This window comes from Mastigoproctus giganteus, chromosome 2 (genome assembly GCF_048544385.1).
Source record: "Mastigoproctus giganteus isolate SK-2022 chromosome 2, ASM4854438v1, whole genome shotgun sequence".
Classification (NCBI taxonomy): domain Eukaryota; kingdom Metazoa; phylum Arthropoda; class Arachnida; order Uropygi; family Thelyphonidae; genus Mastigoproctus; species Mastigoproctus giganteus.
The window spans coordinates 15,437,522-15,461,266 of NC_143576.1; the positions used below are offsets into that span (position 1 = coordinate 15,437,522).

Genomic DNA, 23,745 nt, shown 5'->3' on the forward strand with positions numbered 1-23,745 from the left:
AGGTAAAGAAAGAGCGTTTAACAATTCTTGTTTGTTCCAATGCTAGTGGAGGCCACAGAACGACATTAGCAGTAATCGGCAAGGCAAAAAAACCACATGCTTTTAAGAACATGAATTATAATTTACTGCCTGTAAAACATTATACCCAAAATGGATGAACAAAGAAATTTTTAAGCAATGGTTTACAGAAGAATTTTGTCCCCAAGTTCTTTCTTACCTTAAAAAAAAACCTCCAAGAAAAAGCCCTTTTGATAATGGACAATGCTCTGCTCTTACAGCCAGTGGACCAGGGCATTATAGAGAGTTTTAAGAGGTGGTATAGAAAATTATTTTTACACAACTTGGCACTATGTGAAAACGATTTAGAGGTAGAACAGTTCTGGAAGGAATATACTATAAAGGATGCTATCTATAATGCAACTGATGTGTGGCAAAGCGTTCCTGAAAAGATGCTAAAATCTGCCTGGAATAAGCCATCTCTGGCCATCTCAAACAGTACAACCTGACTCTCACACCACCAGTTTTAATAGAAATTTGCAGGTCCTTGCCAATATTCTAAAAATTAAATGAAGACGATATCCAAAAATTGGTGCGATATAGACACAACAGATGTAGGTTACGAAATTTTTATGGATGATGAAATTGTCTCCTATGTTTCTGCGGGATTTACTGAAGTAGTAGATGAAGAAGACGACAGGCCCACAAAATCTACCATTTCCCATAAGGAAGCCAGTCAATCCCTGACAGATATAATCAATTGGTGTGAATGCCAAGAAGAAGCAGAAATGCCAAAAATAATTTTACTACAATAAATTTTTAACTTGGCTACTGAAAAACACCGACAATACCAAAAACAAACAAAAATAACAGATTTTTTTTTTAAACAAATAAATTATGTATGTACAACTTCAAATTACTGTAATGTAAATAAGTTTTCTTTCTTTTTTTTTTATTAAGTTAAAAGTGTTCTTAAATATACATGTATGTAATTTTTTTAAATTACTGTATATGTATTAAAATTTAATCTAAATAAATAATTCTTAGTTTTTTACGGTTACAAATTGACTTTTTATTTACTCTCTCACTAAATGGTCTATTTTGCTAATTGGTCACCCCTCTGGTCCCGAAGGTGACCAATTAGTAAGGTTCTACTGTATAATAATAATTATATCATTCTCACATATAAATTAACATAACAATCATCTGTTTACAGATATCTACCAAACAAAACTAAAAGATTCTTGAAATTTTAGGTGAAAATTGTTAAAATTCAGTACAATGTTAATAAATAGAGTATTGGATTAAAATTTTCTCTAAGAACCAATACCTTTATCTTGTACTATGAATTAATGAGATTTTACTCTCTATTTATATCTTTTCAGTTTATGTGATTTAGACCAATATTATTCAAGTTTATTATTCCTGTTTTTAGTAATATTAATGATAATATACAGGGTGTTTCAAAAGTGATGGTCAGTAATTTATAGGTGAACTGTACAGACTACAATATGCTAAAAAAGCGTAGTAAATATGGGTCCTTAAGCGAATCATTTTCAAGATATTGCACATGGATCCACCACTAACTGGTTTGTTTAGGTTAGGTTATGTTCATTCTCTCCCTTTCCCCTCTCTCAATGCTCTGAGACATAGCAAGCATACTAGTACTTGTCAATGGACAGTCAACATGGAAAGAGGTTACAGCAAGAGTATGCAGACCTGCACTTCATGTATGGTAAAGCCAACGGCAGTGCACTCGAGGCTGCACGTTTGTACCAAGAAGAATTTCCCCAACAGGTGCACATTCATCAAGGTCTGAGCAGATTTTCTCAAAATAAAAAGTTTCCTCTTCTGTCTCTAAATATGGGTTTACAGGTTGTGTTTGGAAATTTCTAAAAATTGTATTTCTAGAATTGAATAATAAATTCTAGAAATTTATAACTAAATAGCATAATTCATTAATTAGTTATAAATTACTACATGACCCTATAATGTTGAATGCAAAAAATATTATCTTTGCAGATGCAAAGTGATAGCATTATCAAGTAAATTTTATGCTTGAAGGCTCAGAAGCATAATACCTGATGTTGAGGAAAAGGTGTTAGAAAGAATAGAACAAAATCCAGAAATTTCTACAAGGTGGGGTTGCTCTGCAAGAGCGTGTACTGAGTCATAGCAGTGTGTGGTGAATTTTACATCACCAGTTACTGTACCCCTACCATATCCAGCATGTACAAGGTCTCAGCAATACAGACTACCCTCCCAGAGTGAACTTCTACCAGTGGATGCAACAACAGTGTGTCCTGAACCCCCAATTTTTAAACAACATTTTGTTCACTGATGAAGCTGGGTTTGCTTGTGATGGTATTTTTAATTTTGATAACTGTCACGTTTGGTCCAACAAAAATCCTAATGCAATTCACGAGTCATGACATCAGCAACGTTTCTCTCGTTGAATGCCTGGGCGGGACTACTAGGAGACCGGCTAATTGGACCACACTTTCTGCCAAACAGGCAAGCTGTACCTTCAGTTCCTGCAGAATGTTCTTCCAGATCTCATTGATGATGATGATAATGTTCCACTTCAGCAACCCCAGAACATGTGGTTTATGCATGATGGCACACTGGCACATTTTGCTTGAGTTGTTTGTTTGTTTTGTTTTGTTTGTTTGGGTTTTAGGAGCATTAGCAACTAAGACCATATTGCTCCGGGATATGCGGTGGTCATTCTCTGACCTTTCCGCATCCTCTGTATTTGGTGGTGACGGGCTCGAACGCCGGTCTAATCAAGAAGCGTGTGCTACGCACTGCTGCTCCTTCCCACCTGGCTACCGAGGCGCCGCTTGCTTGAGTTGTGACTCGTTATCTAACTAGAAGGTATGATCAATGGTGGATAAGTAGAGGTGGGCCTGTAATGTGGCTTCCCAAATCACCATACTTAAATTCTATGGATTTTTGTATCTGGAGTCCTGTAAAAAGCTTGGTGTACACTTCTGACATTAACATAGTTGAGAAATTGCAGCGTCGGGTTGAAGGAGCCTTTCAGCAAATCAGAAATGACCCAGGAATGCCTGAGAGGATTCGCTACTCAATGCGGAGAAGGCTACAAAGCTGCGTATGGATGCAAAGACGCATTTTTTGAACACCTTTTGTAACATCCTGCAACATGTCACATGTGTAAAATACTGTGGTGGTGAAACCAAAAATTAAAAATGTATTATCTTATGTTTAATAAAACCACCCTTAGCAAAAGATTCACAGCTTTTTGCTAAACTAGTGCTCCCATAGTCAGTGGCGGATCTTAACAGAAAATGTCCATTATCTCGAAAACGATTCATTTGTGGCCCGATGTTCACTGGGACTTTTCACCTTTAAATTGTTGACCATCATTTTTGAAACACCCTGTGTATCATAAATGAATTTTGAATTACTTTGTATTGTTCTTTGTAGTTGCATTTGGACTTACTTCAGCATTGCCTTCTAACAAGATTTGTTCATCTAATGCTACAGAATCTCCTGCCATTACGTCATGTCTTGGGAGCAATGCAGGAAGGCCATCTACCCCACCACACAGCCCTTCATCCAGCCATTTTAGAATCAGTTCTCCAGGTCCAGAAGGCCAGTGGCTAAATGGGGAGGTAATACATATGACTTGTTTTCATTAATGGTGTCCATTAGTGTATGAATTGTCTTTAAATCTTGTACAACATGCTGCTGTCACTTATCAAATTACTATTTTAAGGAATATATTTATATGTGTGTTACTAATTAAGATCGTAAGAGCGATAAAGCTCAATATGTCCTACTAATATTATTATTATAAATTATAAAAAGAAACCTCATACCTTTATGTAGGAACAGAATTCTCTCAACACTCACGTTGGAAGGATTATGTGATTATATAATTATACGAATAAATGTCCCATATTTAATATTAAATAAAATCAGTTAGGAAAATTATATTAAAATTATATAAATAAAACTTATTAAAAGATTGTCATGCATTCAATTCTCATCCCCAACATAATGCATCAGGAAAAGCCAGGAGAAGTCAACAGCCATCAACACCCCCAAAAAAACCCAAAACCAATACCGCATGTTAACATAAGAACTGAAAACAATTGTCAGATTTATCCTTAAAAAACATAAGTTAAAATATCTAAAATCATAAAATTGTCTAAACTTCTTTTAAGGGAGCAAACTTATTCGGATACACTCCGTGCTCACAAGAAGTAAACTTTATAGGAAACTAACAAATACTTGCAAATTCTTACCCTGTTTTAGCTATCATCCATTCACATATAAAGGAGTATAATTTTTAATCAATTTTATAACGCATATAAATATAGCTCTACTCAGGAGTTATTACTAGATGAACTTATGGAACTTGTGTAAAGATTTCTAAATAGGGGTTACACATTTGGTACCATTATGAAGGTAAGACAACAAGCAAAACATAAACTAGAGACTGGTATAATGAACAATAGATCTGAACAGAAATATTTTATTATTAAAGTTCCATATGTACAGTATTGGTACAAACAATTTGTTAATATATTTAAAAACAGAATTTAAGATAGTTGCCCAACTGATTAGTAAACTCCATGTTGTTTTGAAACATAGAGCAGTGGACTTCATTTCAACCATGGATTCACACAATGAAATTTACAATATTACTTGCGGCAAATGTAATTCCTTATAGATTGGTTTTGAACACAGAATTATCTTTCAATGAGGATACAACAACATGCAGCATCAGTCAGGGCAAGAAGACATGCCTCGGAACTTGCTTTCCATGCTATCAATGATAGCCATGGTTTTCTTTTTAATGAAGCGAATGTTTTAAGTACGTAACATGAATATATTAAATTATTGAACGCTGAAACTCTTGAAATGAGGTTAAATGCAAATATAACCTCATTTCATCCTTGTGGACTTTTGTGCGCATTTGTGAACACATTGGTTTAGTAAAAATAATCTCATATCAGGTAGTTGATAGGTTTAAGTATAAAAAAAGGGTGGGTATCATTCACAAAAAACACTTTACTTCTTGTGAGCACGGAGTGTATCCGAATAAGTTTGCTCTCTTATAAGGAGGTTAGACAATTTTATGATTTTAGATATTTTAACCCTTGTTTTTTAAGGATAAATCTGACAATTGTTTTCAGTTCTTATGTTAACATGCAATATTGGTTTTGGGTTTTTTGGGGGTGTTTGATGGCTGTCGACTTTGTTATGTTGGGGATGAGAATTGAATGCATGACAATCTTTTAATAAGTATTTATTTATATAATTTTAATGTAATTTTCGTAACTGATTTTATTTAATGTTAAATATGGGGCATTTATTCGTATAATTATATAATGACATAATCCTTTCAACGTGAGTGTTGAGAGAATTCTGTTCCTACATAAAGGTATGAGATTTCCTTTTATAGTTTATATACTCCACTGAGCTCCCAGCTGAAAACTTACTCCATTTACAACAGAGAATCCATCTTTTTGACTCCGTTTGATCCCTTCTGTGTTGTACTGTCATACTACACTTGGTAGCATTGAGTTCTTATGAATTTTTACAAAAGCACTGTTTTTTCCATCTTTTTCTTTGCACAAAAAATAATATCATTGATCATTAAGATAAGACATTAAAATCAGAACTCTCTTAATTTTGTTAATGAATATGGCTGTAATAAACACCTGAGAATAGCTTGCTGTAATTGTTCAGTTAGTCATAAAAAATAAATAATAAAAAAAACCCTTTATTCTGCAGGTTTTCATTTCTAGTGCAACCCAAAAAATACTGCCCAGCAAAGATTAATAAAAGAACTTAAACTTTATTAAAAACTAATATAATCAAAGGTATATTTTCAAAGAAAATAATTTATGCATTTTCAACTTACTCGCATCATTAAATAGAGTCTAGAAACAGAAGCCAAAACACTGACCTTCTCTTTTCCTTGTCAGTAAATTAGTAAAGGCACTTTCTTTGTCAATCATGGTTACAAAGGACCAGTGAGAGATAAGTGCAAAGGCAGTATGTGTTGAACATCAAAATAGGACAGTCTGGTAAAACTTTACTCAAGGTGTTTTATACGTGTGATTAAAAAAAAACACTTATTCGAGTTTACACGATATACCATTGAGGTAATTTGTATGCTGTAAGATCCAATGAAGTGTTACAACATCAGATATTTAATATGTTCGTGGCAGAAAAATTGCACAATTTTATGAATAAATTTGGTGAATTGTGGCTTAGTTTGGCAACCAGTTGACATTCTGTTATGAATTCCTAAGACCAAAGTATGTTTCCTTACATCAGCCAAAAGTCTGCTAGCTTCACATAGAATTTATAGATAACAAGTTGCCCAACTTGTTATCTATAAATAACTAAATAAATATTATTTAACTTCAATATAATCATATTTGGAAAAACTTATTCTTTATCCAATAATGCTATTCTGACTTTTTTTTTAACTAAATTGAAACAATTTGATTTCATACAAACAAAAAATAAAAATAAAAGTTTCTAATACTTCTCAGTATTACTGAAGATAAAGAAATAGATATTTTTCAGAGATAAGGCTTCAAACTTATGTGCAAAATATCTATTTTTATACCTTCAGAAGAAGAAGAAGGAATCGATGTACAGTGGTCCAAAGTCATTTGTGGCATTATAATAATTCCTCATAGCAATTCTGATTATCAAGCCAGGTGGTGGGGTAGAAATAATCCTGAAAGGCTGCATTGTATCTTTGGTATTGACTCGTACCTTTGCTTGTGGGCCTCATTTTTAAAAATATATATATATATAATTATTTTTAAATACAGTGTCTCAAAAATATTGGTACAAACGTTTAGGGGAGGTAGGTAACATCTAAAGGAATGTGAATCGCATAGGAATCCATAACCGGAAATGTCACCGTAAGTCGGTAAACCGCGCCGTTCATCAGTTCACTAGAGGGAAAATTTCTGGTTTACTCATTCAAGCAGTAGTTGCCGCACGAAAAGCATGCATCGATATACGAACTGTGAGCTGGCAGACATGCACCTAGTGTATGGATTAGCAGAGGGCAATGGACGAACCGCTCAACGAATTTATGGAGAACGCTTCCCAGACAGACATGTACCGGACCACCATTTGTTTGCACGTGTGCATCAAAATTTGTGCGATTATGGGTCATTTAGAGGTAACAGGAGTAGTGCAGGCAGACCACGTTCGACACAAACTCCCATGGAAGAAAGTGTGTTGAACGCCATCCAGAATAATCTTACTACCAGCATGCATGCCGTTGCCTCTGCCTTAGAAGTGTCTCATTGCAGTGTACAGCATGTCTGGCACGACGATTCCTTACACCCCTTTCATCTCCAAAGGGTTCAGTTACTGCTCCCCCAAGATCATCCTGCACGTGTGGCTTTTGCGCAGTGGTTTCTCTAAGAAAGTGTTCAACAAGACTTGAATTTTCCAGCCTATGTTTTGTTCACAGATGAGGCTTATTCAATCAGCACAATGCTCATGTGTGGGCTCACGATAACCCACACAGTGTGTGCTCCCATTCGGCACAACATCACTTCGCAATAAATGTGTGGGCAGGTATGGTCGGTGACTGCTTAGTAAGCCCGTACCTATTACCATCCTGCATGAACTCTGCTAAATATCGGATCTTTCTTGAACAAGTTCTACCAGGGTTACTTGATGATGTTCCAGTAAATGTGAGATGCAACATTTGGTTTCAAAATGACGGGGCGCCTGCCCATTATGGAAGGTGTGTTCATGACCATTTGAACAGGCGTTTTGGGCGTCGACGGATTGGCTGTGGTGGACCCGTTGCCTGGCCCCCACATTCACCTGATTTATCGAGCTTTGATTTCTTTCTGTGGGGGGAGGGGCCCTCAAATCTATGGTATATGAATCGCTTGTGGAGACGGAAATGGATCTCATGGCGAGACTCGTCTGCGCTGCTGCTACTGTCAAAGAAACTCCAGGTGTGTTCGACCGTGTCTGCCAATCCATGCTGCATTGGTGTCATGCATGCATCGCGTCTCATGGTGGAACCTTCGAGCATCTGTTGTAACATCATGAAATGCATCTATCTCGTACTCCGTTGTTAATATTATGTCAAATAAATGTTTGCCACTAATTACTGTCTTGTGTCATTTCTGCTTCTTGCGCCTCTGCTACTTTCCCGTGACGTTTCCGATTATGGGTTCCTATGCGATTCAGATTCCTTTAGATGTTACCTACCTCCCCTAAACGTTTGTACCAATATTTTTGAGACACCCTGTATATATATATAATATATACCATAGAAATATCTACCCTACACTGATTAGATTTATGAAACACAAGCAAAGAAATAAAAATTAGACCTAGGTTAAAAGCCACTTATTTAAATTTAATATATTTACTAGATATCATGGCAAAATCAAGAATCACTGTTTTTTTTTTTTAAGAACAAAAAAAAAAACGTTTTGGGAAATGGAAGAACATTCTCAAAAAACACACAAAACGAACTGAAGTGCCACCAGTTGGATAGCACTGGTATAGATAATTGAATTAATCCTTTTCCAGTGTCAGTTAGAGTAGACACAGTTGGGGTGTACAAGACATCAATCACACTTCCCCAGTAGGCTGTTGCAGAATAATTTAGAGTGGACCATTGTGAATAATAGAAATGTGTGACTTTTTTTCAGTGATCACTGAATTATGAGCACCTACCTAATACAGCGTTGGGCCACTGTTCACACGAATAACTGTTACTATTCACTTAGGCATTGACTCCACTAGATGTTTGAAGACATCCATAGGGATCTGCGGCCATGCTCCCTGCAAGGCTTCTTACAGTGTGGAATAGATTACAGTTGCATGTCCGTACAAATACTTCACTTCCCATTCCAAAACATTCCACATGTTCAATTGGATTGTGGTCGAGCAAATTTGGAGGCCAATCAAGATGGGGATATCATCATTGTGTTCCTCAAACCACTTGTGCACAGTGTGAGCCCAATGACAATGTGCATTATCTAAGAGCTGCCAGTAGATCTCACCAGTAAAACGTGTCCTTATGCAGCACGAGTCATAGTTCTTGCCAGAAAAACATGCCCCCATATTAAGCAACTGCCACCACCTGCCCGAATAGTGGGTACATGGACTTGTTTTTCTTGTACCACACATGAAGGCGTCCGTCAACACGTTGGACCCATCTGGCCAGCATACTCATTTCCCATCTTCCAGTGTCAAACCAGCATATTGACACCATATCATTTGCTGTCGATGAGGAAATGGTATATTTTGGGTCATCTACTGTGGAATACATTCATCTGGGTGTGCAGCGTATCGTCATTTGAGATATTATTATTGTATTGTGATATAAACTGCCACATGGTAAATTGCCATTGAGCCCATACAACACACTGCACCCTTTGCTCACCACGAACATCCACTTGTGTAATCCTTAACAGTTCTTTCATATGGTGATTGATCTGTTTGACACCCACTATTGTTTGTACTCCTTTACCACACTGGGCCATGAGCAGTTGACAAGACATGCTGTTTCCCATATGTAAAGTATTTGCCATGTAGCGCAAGGAAGCCACAGGCTTTTGCTGCACTAGCAAAAAAAAAAGTAGATAAGAAAACACAAATTATATACTTCCCTCCTCACAGGTAACTATCCATTTGACTGTTGAATTTATTCAACTTGCTCCAGCAGTCAACGACTTGCTGGCTAAAAGAAAACTTCCTACAATCTAATCTAAATCTCAAGCCTTGTAATTTGAATTTATGACCCCTAGTTCTGGAATTATTTAAAACAGTTAGAATTCCAACTTCATTCATTTTACTAATCCCTCTCAGAGCTTTGTAAACCTCAATCAGGTCACCTCGGAGGTGCCTGGTTGCCAAGCTCTGTAGCACACGTAATCGGAGTCTTTCCTCATACTGTCATCCTTCTGTCGATCTCACCATTTGAGTTGCCCATCTTTGGACCCTTTCAAGAAGCTCAATGTCTTTTTTCAAATGTGGTCTCCATACTTGAACAGTGTTCCAAATGTGGTCTTACAATTGCCTTATACAGCGGGATTATGACCTTCCTATCACTGCAGGATAACGTTCGATAAATCATCGATAGGACACTGTGGACTTTCCTGGCTGCCTGTTTATACTGTTCAGAAAACTTCCTATCTGGCTGTATTGTAACTCCAGATCCCTTTCCTCCTCCACTGTTTTTAATTCAACCCCACCAAGTGTATAATTTATTTGTGGGTTGCTATTCCCCAAGTATAAAACCTTTCATTTAGCAGCATTAAAACATAGCTGCCACTTCTTAGACCATATTTGAAGTCTGTTCAAGTCATCCCCTTTCCTATAAAATTCCTCATGTGTGAGTGTGTATGCAAAATGTCTATTTAATTTGTCTGCAAGCTGAGTAGGGTCATCAACAGTTAACCCATAGACATCAAGTGGCCCAATTTGATTCAACCCCTTCCTTCTACTATTAATATAAGCATTGAAGTCTTTGCTGTTTTTCTTTGCATTCTTTGCCAGAAACTTCTCATAATCTGCCTTTGCTTGCCTAACCTCCTTTGTGACTTGATTATAGACTAATTTATATCTACTATAGGCTTCTGTATTACGTGGTAATTTATATGCATCCTATGCACTTTTCTTCTCTGCCATGTATCTCAATAGTTCATCTAACATCCATTTAGGTCAAGTACTACTTACTAAAGTTCCTTGAACTCTTTTCAAAGGAAAGCAGTTTAGTGCCTAGCCCTTCTCACATAGTATATCTTTTTCTTTTCAGATACACACATATTCAATTTTTGATACTTATCTTTGATCTAGGTAATAGTTCTCTGGACTGGCACCTCTTATTCCACCACTTTGATTTGAACCAGTTAGGATACATTTACTAAATCAATCAGCCAACATTTCTCTCAATTCGGTTAAAATCCTCCACATTTAATTTATAGTGCATAAATAGTTTTATTTTTTCAAACTGCACTTCATGTGTTTTTACTGAAAATTATGACCTAATGGATGCAAATTCATTGTTAATTGACGTTCCCAGTAGGCTTTGCCATATTCAGCTGATTCAAGGTTTCCTTGGCATAATTATTTATGATTACCTTCTCTCTTTTTGTTTTTTTTTTAAGGTAATTCCAGACACAAAATAGTATGGAAGCATATTAATTTTCTTTTTCAAAAATTATATTGTGATTTTTAAGAATAAATTTTGAGTATATAGTTTTTATTTACAGAGTGCAGACTTTTCACTGAGTAGTTTACTGAACACGTTAGAGTCCCCCTGCAAAACAGTGAGAGTGTCAACTGCAACAAGCAACCTGGTCACAGAAAATTCTAACTTAGATCCCATAGTTCGGCTTGCTCCCGATGTAAGTTGTAATCTTAGGTTTTTCTTTTATGAAAATATTTGAGAAGTTGTTGAATTTTAAAAAATTGTCAGCTGCAAAAGTAATAGCAAATTTCATTTTGTGTGGGTGTGTTATTTTGCATTACATATGTTGCAGCTTTTGCTTTATGCACCTTCTGTTATGATGCCTTCTAAAAACAATGTATTATAAATTACACTGTTTTAACAAAAAATCATGATACCTTGTCTTCCTCAGAAGCAGTTCTTCATTATATATACTGCAGCATTCCTGAGTCATGTTACAATTTTTTTTTAAAAATTTAAGTTAGCAGTATTTTAATTGCATTGTTATTCATCACCTGGAACATGAAAGGATTAAACCTACTACCAGTATCATTTTTAACTCTTTCACTGCAGGTAAGATGTTTCTCTGTCTTCTCCCATTATTACCTTCCTTTCCCTATGCTCAGGCAGTCAGTTATAGTTAAATTTGAAATTTAATCACATAAGCCAGATTGATACTATTCTCTGAAGTTACCTTGCCAGAGCATTATTTTGTATTAGAAGCATTACTGGATGCAGCTTTCTTCTGAAACCACAACCCTGTCTTATTATCCTTAAAAATGAATTTGTGGTTCCCGTGCTTACCTTCAACAACATTCAGGATTCTAGAGAACAGATCGATCTAATTTAATTACCCTTAACTTCTGTGTTATTTCCCCTCTTTGCATTATTTTTCTTTTACTAACTGCAAAACTCTACAAATTTTAAATCTGCTCTGTCTGTCATGAAATGCTGTTCTCCCATCTGGAGAAATATCTCTAAAATTATACTAAGGTTACTTGACTCTACACAAAGGAGACCAGTCAAGTTAGTTAATGCTCTCTCTCTCTCTCTCTCTCTCTCTCTCTCTCTCTCTCTCTCACTCTCACTCACTCACTCACTCACACACACACACACACACACACACTACTTCTTTTCACACTGAATTCAGCTTATTCTTTGTAACTATTTTTACAGCTATTTCAATCTGCATTACCCTTCTGAATTGTATCAGTAATTCCACCTTGTACTTCTAAACTAGTTTCAGCTTCACAACTAATCAACTTCCATTTCACAGTTCAAATCAAACTAACTCCTCATTATCCTACTACTTCTTTTCTCTGGAACAGCCTTTCTCTGCATGCAGGTAATTCCTGGGAGCTAGAGCCTATAGAAAGTCTATTGTCAGCTTTTTACTTCCCAGCCTTCTGCACATTCACAGTACTGGAGAATTGTTGGTTCCATTGTTGTTTTGTGTTTGGAATTACCATAAAATATTTACAAGGGCAGTTATAATAGTTCAATTTGTTTACTTTAATATACATCCAAAATTTTACTATCCTTTTAAAAATGGTTCCTATTTGATTTAATGCTTATGATGTTATAGATTGCTGTCAGATGCTTTCTAAAACTGGTAAATTGAAGTAAATTATGTTAAGAACACAACATTTATTTGTAAAATTGCTTTAATATACAGAAATGCAGAAACTCCTGGGTATTAAGTGGCTTTCAAGTGTTGCTTTCTCTCACTCTTTGTCAACCTAGAATTAGCAATAACCATTAACTTAGTGGCTGCAGGGAAAACAACCCGAAGCATGCACCTATTTTAATGGTAATGGTTAATTTTAGGTTGAAAAAGGGTGCAGGCAGGACTTGAAAGTTTTTACTTGAAAGCTTCCTTGTTTTAACATCACCATATTTTTTTTAAAAACGTTAAAGCTTGGATACATATAAATGTTGTGTGTTATTAATTGCACATTTTTAACTAGTGTCTCAGAAGTTATGAGCAATGTAGAAACTGCAGCCTATTTGACAGTTTACTACAAAATGATCCCTGTCACTTTGATTGCTGATTCTGAAGAATTGAAATTATGTCACTCCCTTTAATTTTTTTTATATACAGTAATACCCCGAAGTTACGCGATAGGTGGGTCCGACAAAAATCGCGTAAGTCGAATTCGCGTAAGTCGGGGTACAACTTTGCATATAAATACATATAAATTTTGCTTAATTGGGACCAAGGACTAACAAAAACACTAGTTTAGAAGAAAAATATTAATAAAATTGCAGTTCTTTATACATATTAATACAAAATATGTATTAAAAAACAAATGACTTACGTTAAAAAGTTATTTCGATGTCGATGGCTTCATAAAATCTAGCAAATTCGTCTGACGACACAGCGCGTTCTTTTTTTTTCACGCAGAATTTCTTTGTAGCAAGCTAATAATTTTTTTATTCCTTGCTTTGTAGCTATAACGCGTTCTTCGTTGGAGTCTTATGTTTTCTAAAATTTTTAATCCCTTTACAATTGAGCCCTTTTCAATTTTCAATCTGTCAAGTTTGCAGTTGTCATGCGCTTTTTGCCGTTGCTTCGTTTAGGCCTGTAGCACGTGCAATATCACATGGTCTTTCATTTCACTCAAAGCGTTTCACAATTTCACAATTTTATATTTTTTCTCTATCGACAGAGGCGGACTGGCCATAAGCCTTACCGGGGAAACCCCGGTGGGCCAGTGTGATTTTGGCCATAAACCATAGTATGAGGCCATTATAAATTTTCCCGGGTAAGAATTTTTGACCCAGTCCGCCTCTGTTTATCGATAATTGCTTTTCTTTTTCTCTCTGAATCTGCAGTGTCTTCACCAGGACGCTTCCTTTTCACACCTTTTAATTAAGTATTTTACTCATTTTTAGGGAATACAGCACAATTACAAAACGAGGAGGCACGCTTGATACGCATAAACAAAGCTGCGCGCATGTAGCAACTGAATAAACAACACCATAAAGGCAGAGATACACTATTAACACCTCACATTTCTAGGGGTTACTACCATAAAACAATAAAAATCCAGTTGCGTTTCTGCTAGTGAAATCTGTTATAAACTGGTAGTAAACTCGATCTAATTGCATTTGCGATTATACCGATAGCTGGAATTGTGTTGGTTTTTACGTTATTATGGTGAAATGTGTTTCCCCTTCACTGATATAAAAAAACATAAAAGCAGCAAAGTTGAATTTTGTTCATCTTTCGCTCTCATTCTCGGCCGTCGCACCGTATATCGATAACATATGAAAAACGACCTTGAAGATAGTGGGCGGCAGCGTTGCCGAACGAAAAAATCAAGAACCGCGTAACTCCGAGTTCGCGTAAGTCGGGGTATTACTGTATATGGAAAATGAGGTACACTTTCTACATCAATAGAAGCCAAGACACCGTGACAACTAAAACAGCATGAAGTGTGTTGTCATTGACAATGACAACACACTTCATGCTGTTTTAGTTGTCATTGGAGGCACAATGATGGAGCATTGTGCCTCCAACATGGAAATTAGAATATTTCCAGTGGCTATATTCTAATTCCATTATTAACATATGCCCAGCATTATGCTGGGCATATGTTAATAATGGAGCTACATAGATGAATATTAATAATTAGTAGTTCTCCTCTAGTTACTAATACTAAGTTACTAAGTATGCTATAAAGATAAAATATCATATTCCTAATGAGAATATATATTCAGCATGTAGGCCAATGCGTTATGGATTCAAGGTCACGCTGACTGTTGTCACAACTCCCATTATATACGGACTCTGCTAGCTTTGATAGATTAGTAAACACTCTAAATTCCGAGCAGTGAGGTTGTTGATTGTGTGTAAGCTGTACAAATATTTTTCGCTGTGTATTTTTATTAAAGATTATTTTTTTAAAAACGTTACACCTTTATACGTAAATATGAGTGGAAAGAAGAAATGTAATGCCGCCGAGTGTTCTTCTAGATCCAAACATCGAACGAGGTATGAAAGTAAGGCAGGCATTGCAAAATGACATTCGATGTTATAAAGAGATGTATGCAGATAAAAAAAAGAAAGGAAAAAAAAAACTGTGCAAACTAAGCTGATCAGTTATTTTTCAAAATAAAAATACAGTACATACTTCACTTATATTCTTTTGGTATGTACATACTGCAATAAAAATCATTTGTACTGTATTTACTAGTATTTTTCATTTTTATCATTTTAGTTTCTTTTTTTTTGCAAGAATTTCGTGTGCATTGATTTATAGTAAACAAACACCTATATATTGACCCGTATAATCAAATTGTCGGAACGCATTACATTAAAATACATACTGATAATACCTCGATCAGCGCGGTATCTTTTTGGCACGAATTAACCGCGCTATGCAAGGCATTCCTATATATATTTTTTTTTTTTTTTTTTTTTTTTAATTAAACGAGCAACCTTGTGAGAGGCGGTAGAGATTGTAAAATAAATACTCTTCTTCTTAACTGCAGCAGTATATATTGAATAGCTCCCCGTGTTGAGACAGAGATGAATCTTAAGATGTTTAGCTTTTGTTAGTAGTTTATTCAAAAGTGTTGTGTAGAAGTTAGGACCTCAAGGACATTGCTACCTTTAGAAACTTATAATGTGTCCATTAACAGATATTTCTGTTCATATTTTTTGTATTTTTTCCATGGATAGTAATACCGTAATTATGCACTATAAAAATAAAATATCTTATTCGTAATGGCAGTAGTTCATTCAAAATAGAATATTCATAACCTAAGTAATTTCATTAAATGATATTTTCTCCTGGTTAATAATGCCCTAAGCAAATTTTGTTCTTCCTTACAATGTTATTTTCGTGTTAAGCCAAATTAGCTGCTTCTACTGCTTTTTCCCACCATTACAATAGAATTAGTTAAGAAGGGGGAAATTTCTTTCAGATTCTTTATGCACTTTCAAAAACAAGCCATAAAATTCCTCTGGTTATCTTTTTATCAAATCTGAAATTTACTAGAACATGTAGAATGGAAATGCACATCGTCCAAACATTTGGATTCCATAATCAGTTACCCCCTCAAGGGCATTTATTAAATTTTGTATATATTTACAGTGTGTAGGATTGACAGAAAGAGAACTCTTTCTGTGAAAGGAACTTCAAAGTCATAGAACCAATTGGCCACTCCATTCTTGTGGTAAATCAGTTTTATACCAAAGTACAGAGGTTAAAGATGCTTCAAAGGCTGATCATGGTGGTCAGCCTTTGAAGCATATAAATGCTTAATACATATAAATATGTATTTTATGTTATTATATTATATTATATTATATTATATTATGTATTTTTATTTATTTCTTTATGTATTTCTTTATCTGTATATCCAGTTGATATATAGACACTGTTTGATACTGTTGCACATGGAAGACTGCTGCACAAATTGGAGCAGTGTGACATTGGAGGCAAATTGCTGCTGTGGATAAAGGGGTGGCTGAGGGGGAGAAGACAGAGTGGTAATCAATGGACACTGCTCGTCGTGGACTAATGTTATTAGTGGAGTCCCTCAGGGCTCAGTGTTGGATCCATTATTGTTTTCTGTATTCATAAATGATATTGATGATGGTATATCAAGCTTAATGTCGAAGTTTGCAGACGATACAAAGGTAGGCAGGGTTGTCAAGGACACTACTGACACTATGCTGCTGCAACAGGATCTGGAAAGGTTGAGCAGATGGGCTGAGAGGTGGCAAATGAAGTTTAACATTGACAAATGTAAAGTACTACACATGGGAAACAGCAACCCCAGAGCAACGTATCAACTCTGTGGTACTACACTGACAGTGGTAGAGAATGAAAGGGACCTAGGGGTGGTTGTGCAGGCAGATATGAAGTTCTCTGAGCAGTGCAGACGGGCTGCAAGAGTAGCTCATGGTGTATTGTCAATGATATATAGGAATTTTTCTAGCAGGGATAAGGAGGTGATTATTCCCTTGTATAAGGCAATGGTCAGGCCACACCTAGAGTACTGTATACAGGTCTGGAGGCCTCATTTCAAGAAGGATGTAGAGCTGCTGGAACGAGAGAGAAGGGGAACAAGATTAGTGAATGGAACAAAGGGGTGCTCTTACGAAGAAAGGCTTAAGTTTTGCAAATTACAGTGTCTGGAGACTAGGCACCAGTGAGGTGATCTGATAGAGGTGTATAAAGCATTGAATGGTTTGAGCATGCTCAATGCTGATGGGATTCTTCCTCTCGCTCAGAATAATCACCTGAGAGGGCATAAAATCAAATTGAGGAAAGACAGATGTAGGATAGACGTGCGGAAATTTGCCTTTAGCCAGCGAGTGGTTGGTTGGTTGGTGGAACAGACTTCCATCCCTTGTCGTGGAAGTTGATAGCCTAAATAAGTTTAAGGCTCAGCTGGACAGGTATTTTGAACGAACAGAGGGGTGAAGTGGAAGTGGTTTTTTTTTTTTTTTTTTCGCTGATGCTGCATAAGCTTGCTTTCTTGCATCAAATGCCTCTACTAATGCTAATAGACAAATGAAATACATAAAAATTAGGTCCTCAAATTTGTATCCCTTTCAAATAATTCATATTTAACATACACGCACTGCACTGTGTGTCCCATTCTACATGTCCCATCAGATGTTATGTAATTATGTATTATTGAAGTATTTATTATAAAAATAAATAAATAAATAAAAATAAGGGGTGTGATTAGCCCAGTAGTTACAACACCAGACTGCCAATATCATGGACCTGGGTTCAAATCTCACCACAATATAATAATAGTAATAATTATTATTATTATTATTGCATAAAAATTTTATATTCCAAGATGGTTTGGACCATTACACTCTTTATAGAAGAGGCATTTTTGAAATTTTTGTATTCATTGTCAACTTGTATGCAAGTTACTGCAATCTCACCACTTGCAAGATGTGTACTGTTCCTGAAAGAAAGTCTCTTAGAGGTGGGAAAAAGAGTAGAAGAACAAATATATCTGAAAATTGAGCACATTCATTGAGGACATTTGATGGCCTTTGACATCAGTGTCTTCAATTAAATTGGCTTGGAATTTAAGAGCAAACCATACAGAATTGTTTGGAGAAAGCAGCAAAATAAAATAAGAATTAAGAAAAACAACCATTCTCACCATTACATTTGCTGAAAGTGAGCAAACATATGCAACTGAAATGAACTTATGGCTGCCAAGTTTTAAGAAAGCCATCCAAAACCCCTATGAGAACATGAAAAATGATGAGAGCATGGATTTTTCATAGAAGAAAGCACTTGTACTTCCAGTCACCTCTGACAAAGCCTTGTCTCTGATAGACACTCATATTAATCGGACATCAGTATATGCAGATTAGGTTATGAGTCGACCAAAGCTACAAAAGAAGATTATTTATTGTAAAGTTCAATAATAATTATGGAATAACTACTGGCAGAAGTAAAGTTGTCTTAGTATTGACCTCGTTTTATGAGGAAACTATGCTTTTGATGCGCCAGCCAAAAAAAAAAAAAAAAAGATTATTACCTAAGTGATTACTTAGGTAATAATCTTTAGTAATAGGTATCTGATTACCAGTGGGGATCTACCTATATTCCAATAATTCTAATCATTATACTAATATATATATATATTTTTTTTTTTTTTTTGGCTGGTGCATCAAAAGCATAGTTTCCTCATAAAATTTGGTCAATACTACAACTTTACTTCTGCCAGTGATTCATAACTCTTCACTCTTAGTTTGAATTTACACTCTTTAGTTCTATCATCATCGTTTAATACTGTGAAAATTGCACTTTCATTCATTATATTATCCACAAGCTCTGTAGGCACCTCCTAGCCAGGTGGGCAGGAGCAACAGTGCGTAGCTCATGCTTCTTGATTAGACCGGCGTTCGAGCCCATGAGCCACCAAATACAGAGGATGCGGAAAGGTCAGGGGATGACCACCGCATATCCCTGGAGCAATATGGCCTTAGTTGCTAATGCTCCTAAAAACCAAACAACAACAAGCTCTGTAGCTCATGTTTATATATATGTATAATATGTAGTCTCCATATCTGACCCCTTGATGTGGGCACCTGTATGTGAAAAGAGGACCTCCCAGTGATGCTGCTGCCGGCCTTCCAGATAGCATCACTGGGCTCCATATCTTGGTTCCAGGGTTACATCATTGGATTTGAAATGTGCAGCCTTGCATTGTGATCTGGGGAAACTTGAAAAAAGGATCCTTGTGGGTGAGAGGGCTGGCTCAATTGGGATCACTTGGCAGGTGATTCTTACTGCTAGGGTCAACTGCATTCCAATAGGTCCCCTCCCCTTTGATCTTAGAATAGGGTCAACAGTTATTGGAAATGTGGGTATGTTGCTCTAAGCAAACTTGGCATCCCATTCACATATGCAGCTTGCTAGTTATTGAGTGGGTATTACCTCTTGAGGGCTCCATGGTGGGAGGACATCAGAAACTTTTCTTTACTCTTATGAGTAATTTAAATCCTTCTTCTTCTTCTGGGGCCCAACAAGGCCCCAGTTGATTTGAACAAAAATGTCAATACACCTGTCAAAACAGTGAGAGCTGAATATATACCATAGGTGACACCACTTTTTCTCATTCTCCATTCCACTGAAGAACAGGCAATCAGGAAAATGATTTCTGGATGAAACAATTACCCTTTTTCGTCCAGAAAGGATTAGGATTGGCAGGATCCCACATAATCTCTGAAAATTGTGAGATCTGAAGATGTTTTAGTTGAAATCTCATGTGAAACATGCCCAACAGAGCCACGTCATTACCTGTCATCGTACCCCCCCCCATAAAACCTCTGAATTCCTCATGTGGTATTGTGTCAGAATGAGATCTTCTTCATGTTTCAGAAGAAGAGATCCCTCTGAATTGAAAGATCAAAGTGCAACTGCTGTCAAACAAATATCGATGTGCAAAGATGGGAATCTTGTTTCTTACTTGAGTTCTCATCCTTACATTCAACATCCCATGGACTCCAGGTTCCATCAAAGCAGGTTATTTAAGCATGACCAAAAGTACAGCCACTCACAAACAGCGTGTTGTGGCTCCCCTACCTGAGCCTGATGTGGTGCCAAAGACCATGAAAGCAAGTAATATTCAGTTTCCATGCCAATTTGTGCAAATTGTCAAGGAGGAACGCTGCATATCTCAAGCATGCCAATATTGGAAGGAAGAGAAAGAAATTCAAAAGCTAAAAACAGATGTGAACATTTCCTATCAGTAGGCCAGAAATGCATCCAACCAATAAATAATGGCAAGCCTTCATACATCAAGAAGATTTCTGGAAAATGTACATTGAAACACAAACCGAGATGACTATACCACCATCAGAGTCATTCACTCCTCTTGCCCACTGTTTATTAAATTCAAAACCAATTCACAAGAGCCAATCAGCTGCGGCACCAGCACAACCAAAAGTGAGCAGCAAGGAAAAGCAATCAAAAACTGCACTATTTCAGTCACAAGAACAAATGAATGTAGAAGTGAATGAGAAAACAGAAGACTCGGTCTTGAAACTTTTTACTGAGGAGGAAATAGATACTAGGCAATGCCCATACTTTTCCAGAAAAGATAAACCCAAGTCTGAAAAACAATGCTCTCAGCCTTTCAGAAGTCCACAGATGGATCCAGCAAACCTAAATAATGGCCACATTAAATTTTTACAGTAGAATTGCCATGGATTTTGTAGAAATAGTGATGACATCAAGTCCCTCCTGTGTAAGCAGGAACCAACTTGTTTGATGTGGCTCTGCCTGCAGAGGAGTTACCTTGTGGATAACTATACCCCTTTTCAAGCTACGCCACTTAACACCAACCTAGGGGTGGTAGCAGTTCACATTACACTAGGGTTCCTCCTGTTTGCTCTATCTATTTATCACCTGGAAACGACACCACCAGACAGCCCGTGATGATCTGATCAAGCAGTTGCCTCCCCCTCCCCTCTTCTCCTTGGGGATATTAATGGATGTCATACTTTGTGGGGGTGCAGATGTCAGTGTGAGAGGTTGTATTATAAAGTATATGCTCAAAAATAGCAATCTTGCTCCTTTAAACGTGTGGATTAATACTTTTTACCATGTGCTTACTCATACGTTTACTGCCATTGCTCTTTCTGTCTGCTCCTCTTCTCTCCTCCCTGTTTGTACATGGGAAGTTGAATGAAACCTTTACAGTGATGATCACTTTCCCATGATATATTTACCCTTTGCAGTGGGAAACCATGTCCACCATTGAGGATACCACAATGAAATTTTATTCAGGCTGACTGGATGGAATTCCTTCAGACATCATGCAACATTTAATACCCCCCCCTCTGCAATCATCCAGGCACTAATTAATTTTGCTTGTTATTGGGTTTTTAGGAGCATTAGCAACTAAGGCCATATTGCCCCGGGGATATGCGGTGGTCATTCTCTGACCTTTCCGCATCCTCCATATTTGGTGGGCACGGGCTCGAACCCCGGTCTAATCAAGAAGCGTGTGCTACGCACTGCTGCTCCTGTCCATCTGGCTATGGAGGCGCCTTAATTTTCTGTAACTCTGAACCAAATAATAGGTGTGCTTTTTTTTTTTTTTTTTTAATCTACTGATAATTTTCTCTGATTCTAAGTGCTTTTGAATGATGCTGGCCTCATAATGATGGTCTTATAACATATAAGGCCATCATTATGGCCTTATATGTTATAAGTATAACAGTGTTCTGATTTAGAAACTGTTTTTATAAGTTGCTTTTGTTTGCTGCTACAATTTTATATTAGAAACCTTAACCAGTGCCTTTTCAAGATTAATTCATACTGTGATTATTAAATGGCAGATTTTTATGTCTCATTCAATAAATTGATTCTTACAGGTGGATTCCCAACTCCAGTGCCTATTAAATGAGAGCAGTGTTGACTATGTAGCAAAATTTGCTGATTTGGCTGCCCAGATAACATCTGCCCCTGACAGTAAACCTACATAAAATTTGTAAAACATGTACAGCATTTCTTCAACCATATGTATATTTTTTCATCTGTTAAAAAATTTCAGTGGCATTTAGTGATAAGTACTGGTTTATGTTAATTTTTCAATTTTCAAATGCAACCTAAGTGCTTTATCTAATATCTTTATCAGTGCATGTTAATTATTGCAATACTGAAAGAGTTGGATTTGCAGATTTAATTTGTTTCTCACACACTTGCATCATAATTAATAGTAACAGATTTGCAACATCCTTCTCATCACTCAATGCCATTGTCACTGTATATAAATATATGGAATAAATTGCAATTTGTACAAATTATATCATATTAGCAATTTTTAATTTTTGTGGGGGTTCTAAAAATCCTTACTTGAAATAAAAGATTTTGTATGTATAATATACTGAAATCTAGGATATTCCTTTGAGTTTAATTCCCATTAAAACAAATTGAATTATAGCTAATTGTGCTGCATGATGCTGACCAAACAGCCATTTTCTGCTGCCCATGTAGGCATCCAAGGAAATGAATATGCAGATCACTCTGCTAAACATACATTCTTTCTACACTTAACTTCATTATTAAGTATCATATACAGATTATAAATGAATTATACAAAAAAAGTCTGTGAAGGATGATGGATGTAAATCTGGAAGACTCAGAGTAGCAATAAATTATTGCAATTTAAAAACAGTTGTGGGCTTCAAACGTGAGATTGATTAGGCAGAAAGTGGGGAAAGGCTAGTCCTTGCCAGAACACATATTAGGCAAACTCATCTGACCATTTATCTTCTCATAGCGGAAGATCCACTTCATTGTGGATATTTTTCACTTATGGTAAAGCACATTCTATTACACTGCAACCACTATCACAGTGTTAGGAACACAGTTTTCAAATTGTTTTCTCACTTGAAGGACCATTTAACATTACTACACTACAGATGTAGCCAATTTCTTTATGTTTGTGGAGCAGACACAATTATTTAAGATTTTAATTTATAACAATTTTTAATTCGTGTCAGATTTCCTTAGTGGCATAGGCACTTAGTAGTCTTTATGCCATTAAATAATATAACACTCAACCAACTGACAGTCTGTTTCACTTCTAAGAAGTACATTTCTACTATAGTATATTAAGCAAGAGTAAAATAGTGTACTTAAAACCTGCTAGTTGAGAATAATCAGTATCTAGCTGATTATTCTCATGACCCATGCTTGAACAATCATAATTGCAGTTTTCAGTACAATAATGTTATTTGTGATTGTTCTTTAAACAGGCTTACTTACTTCTTACATATAACTATGCTTTCATTTTGTAATTGTAGTATAGCAGCAATTTAAAAGAGCATGAAATAAACTTGCAAAGAAATTTTAAAATTCCTTACAATACAGAGTTAAGCTTAAACACAACTTGACTGCCATAATTTTGTGAGTTCCACTTGATTCACCAATAGTAAGGCACAGTTGGTTAATATTCACATTCACTGTTGTAGTCAATGTTGTAACTGAATATGAATCTGAGTGCTGATAAGACACAAAACTCAGAGT

At 36.2% G+C, this 23,745-nt stretch overlaps 1 protein-coding gene across 4 annotated transcripts in view; it reads left to right on the top strand.

Moving 5' to 3' along the window:
- The window catches only part of crm (cramped chromatin regulator), a 228,781-nt gene extending 206,398 nt beyond the window's left edge, over positions 1 to 22,383 (top strand). For all 4 annotated transcript variants that reach the window (XM_090388247.1, XM_090388238.1, XM_090388265.1 and 1 more), the window contains 3 exons: positions 3,448 to 3,635; positions 11,256 to 11,390; positions 22,089 to 22,383. In XM_090388247.1, coding sequence (XP_090244373.1) covers positions 3,448 to 3,635; positions 11,256 to 11,390; positions 22,089 to 22,199 — 434 coding nt within the window. In that variant the 3' untranslated portion in view covers positions 22,200 to 22,383. The remainder of the gene's footprint in view (positions 1 to 3,447; positions 3,636 to 11,255; positions 11,391 to 22,088) is intronic.
- Positions 22,384 to 23,745: the final 1,362 nt, after the last annotated feature.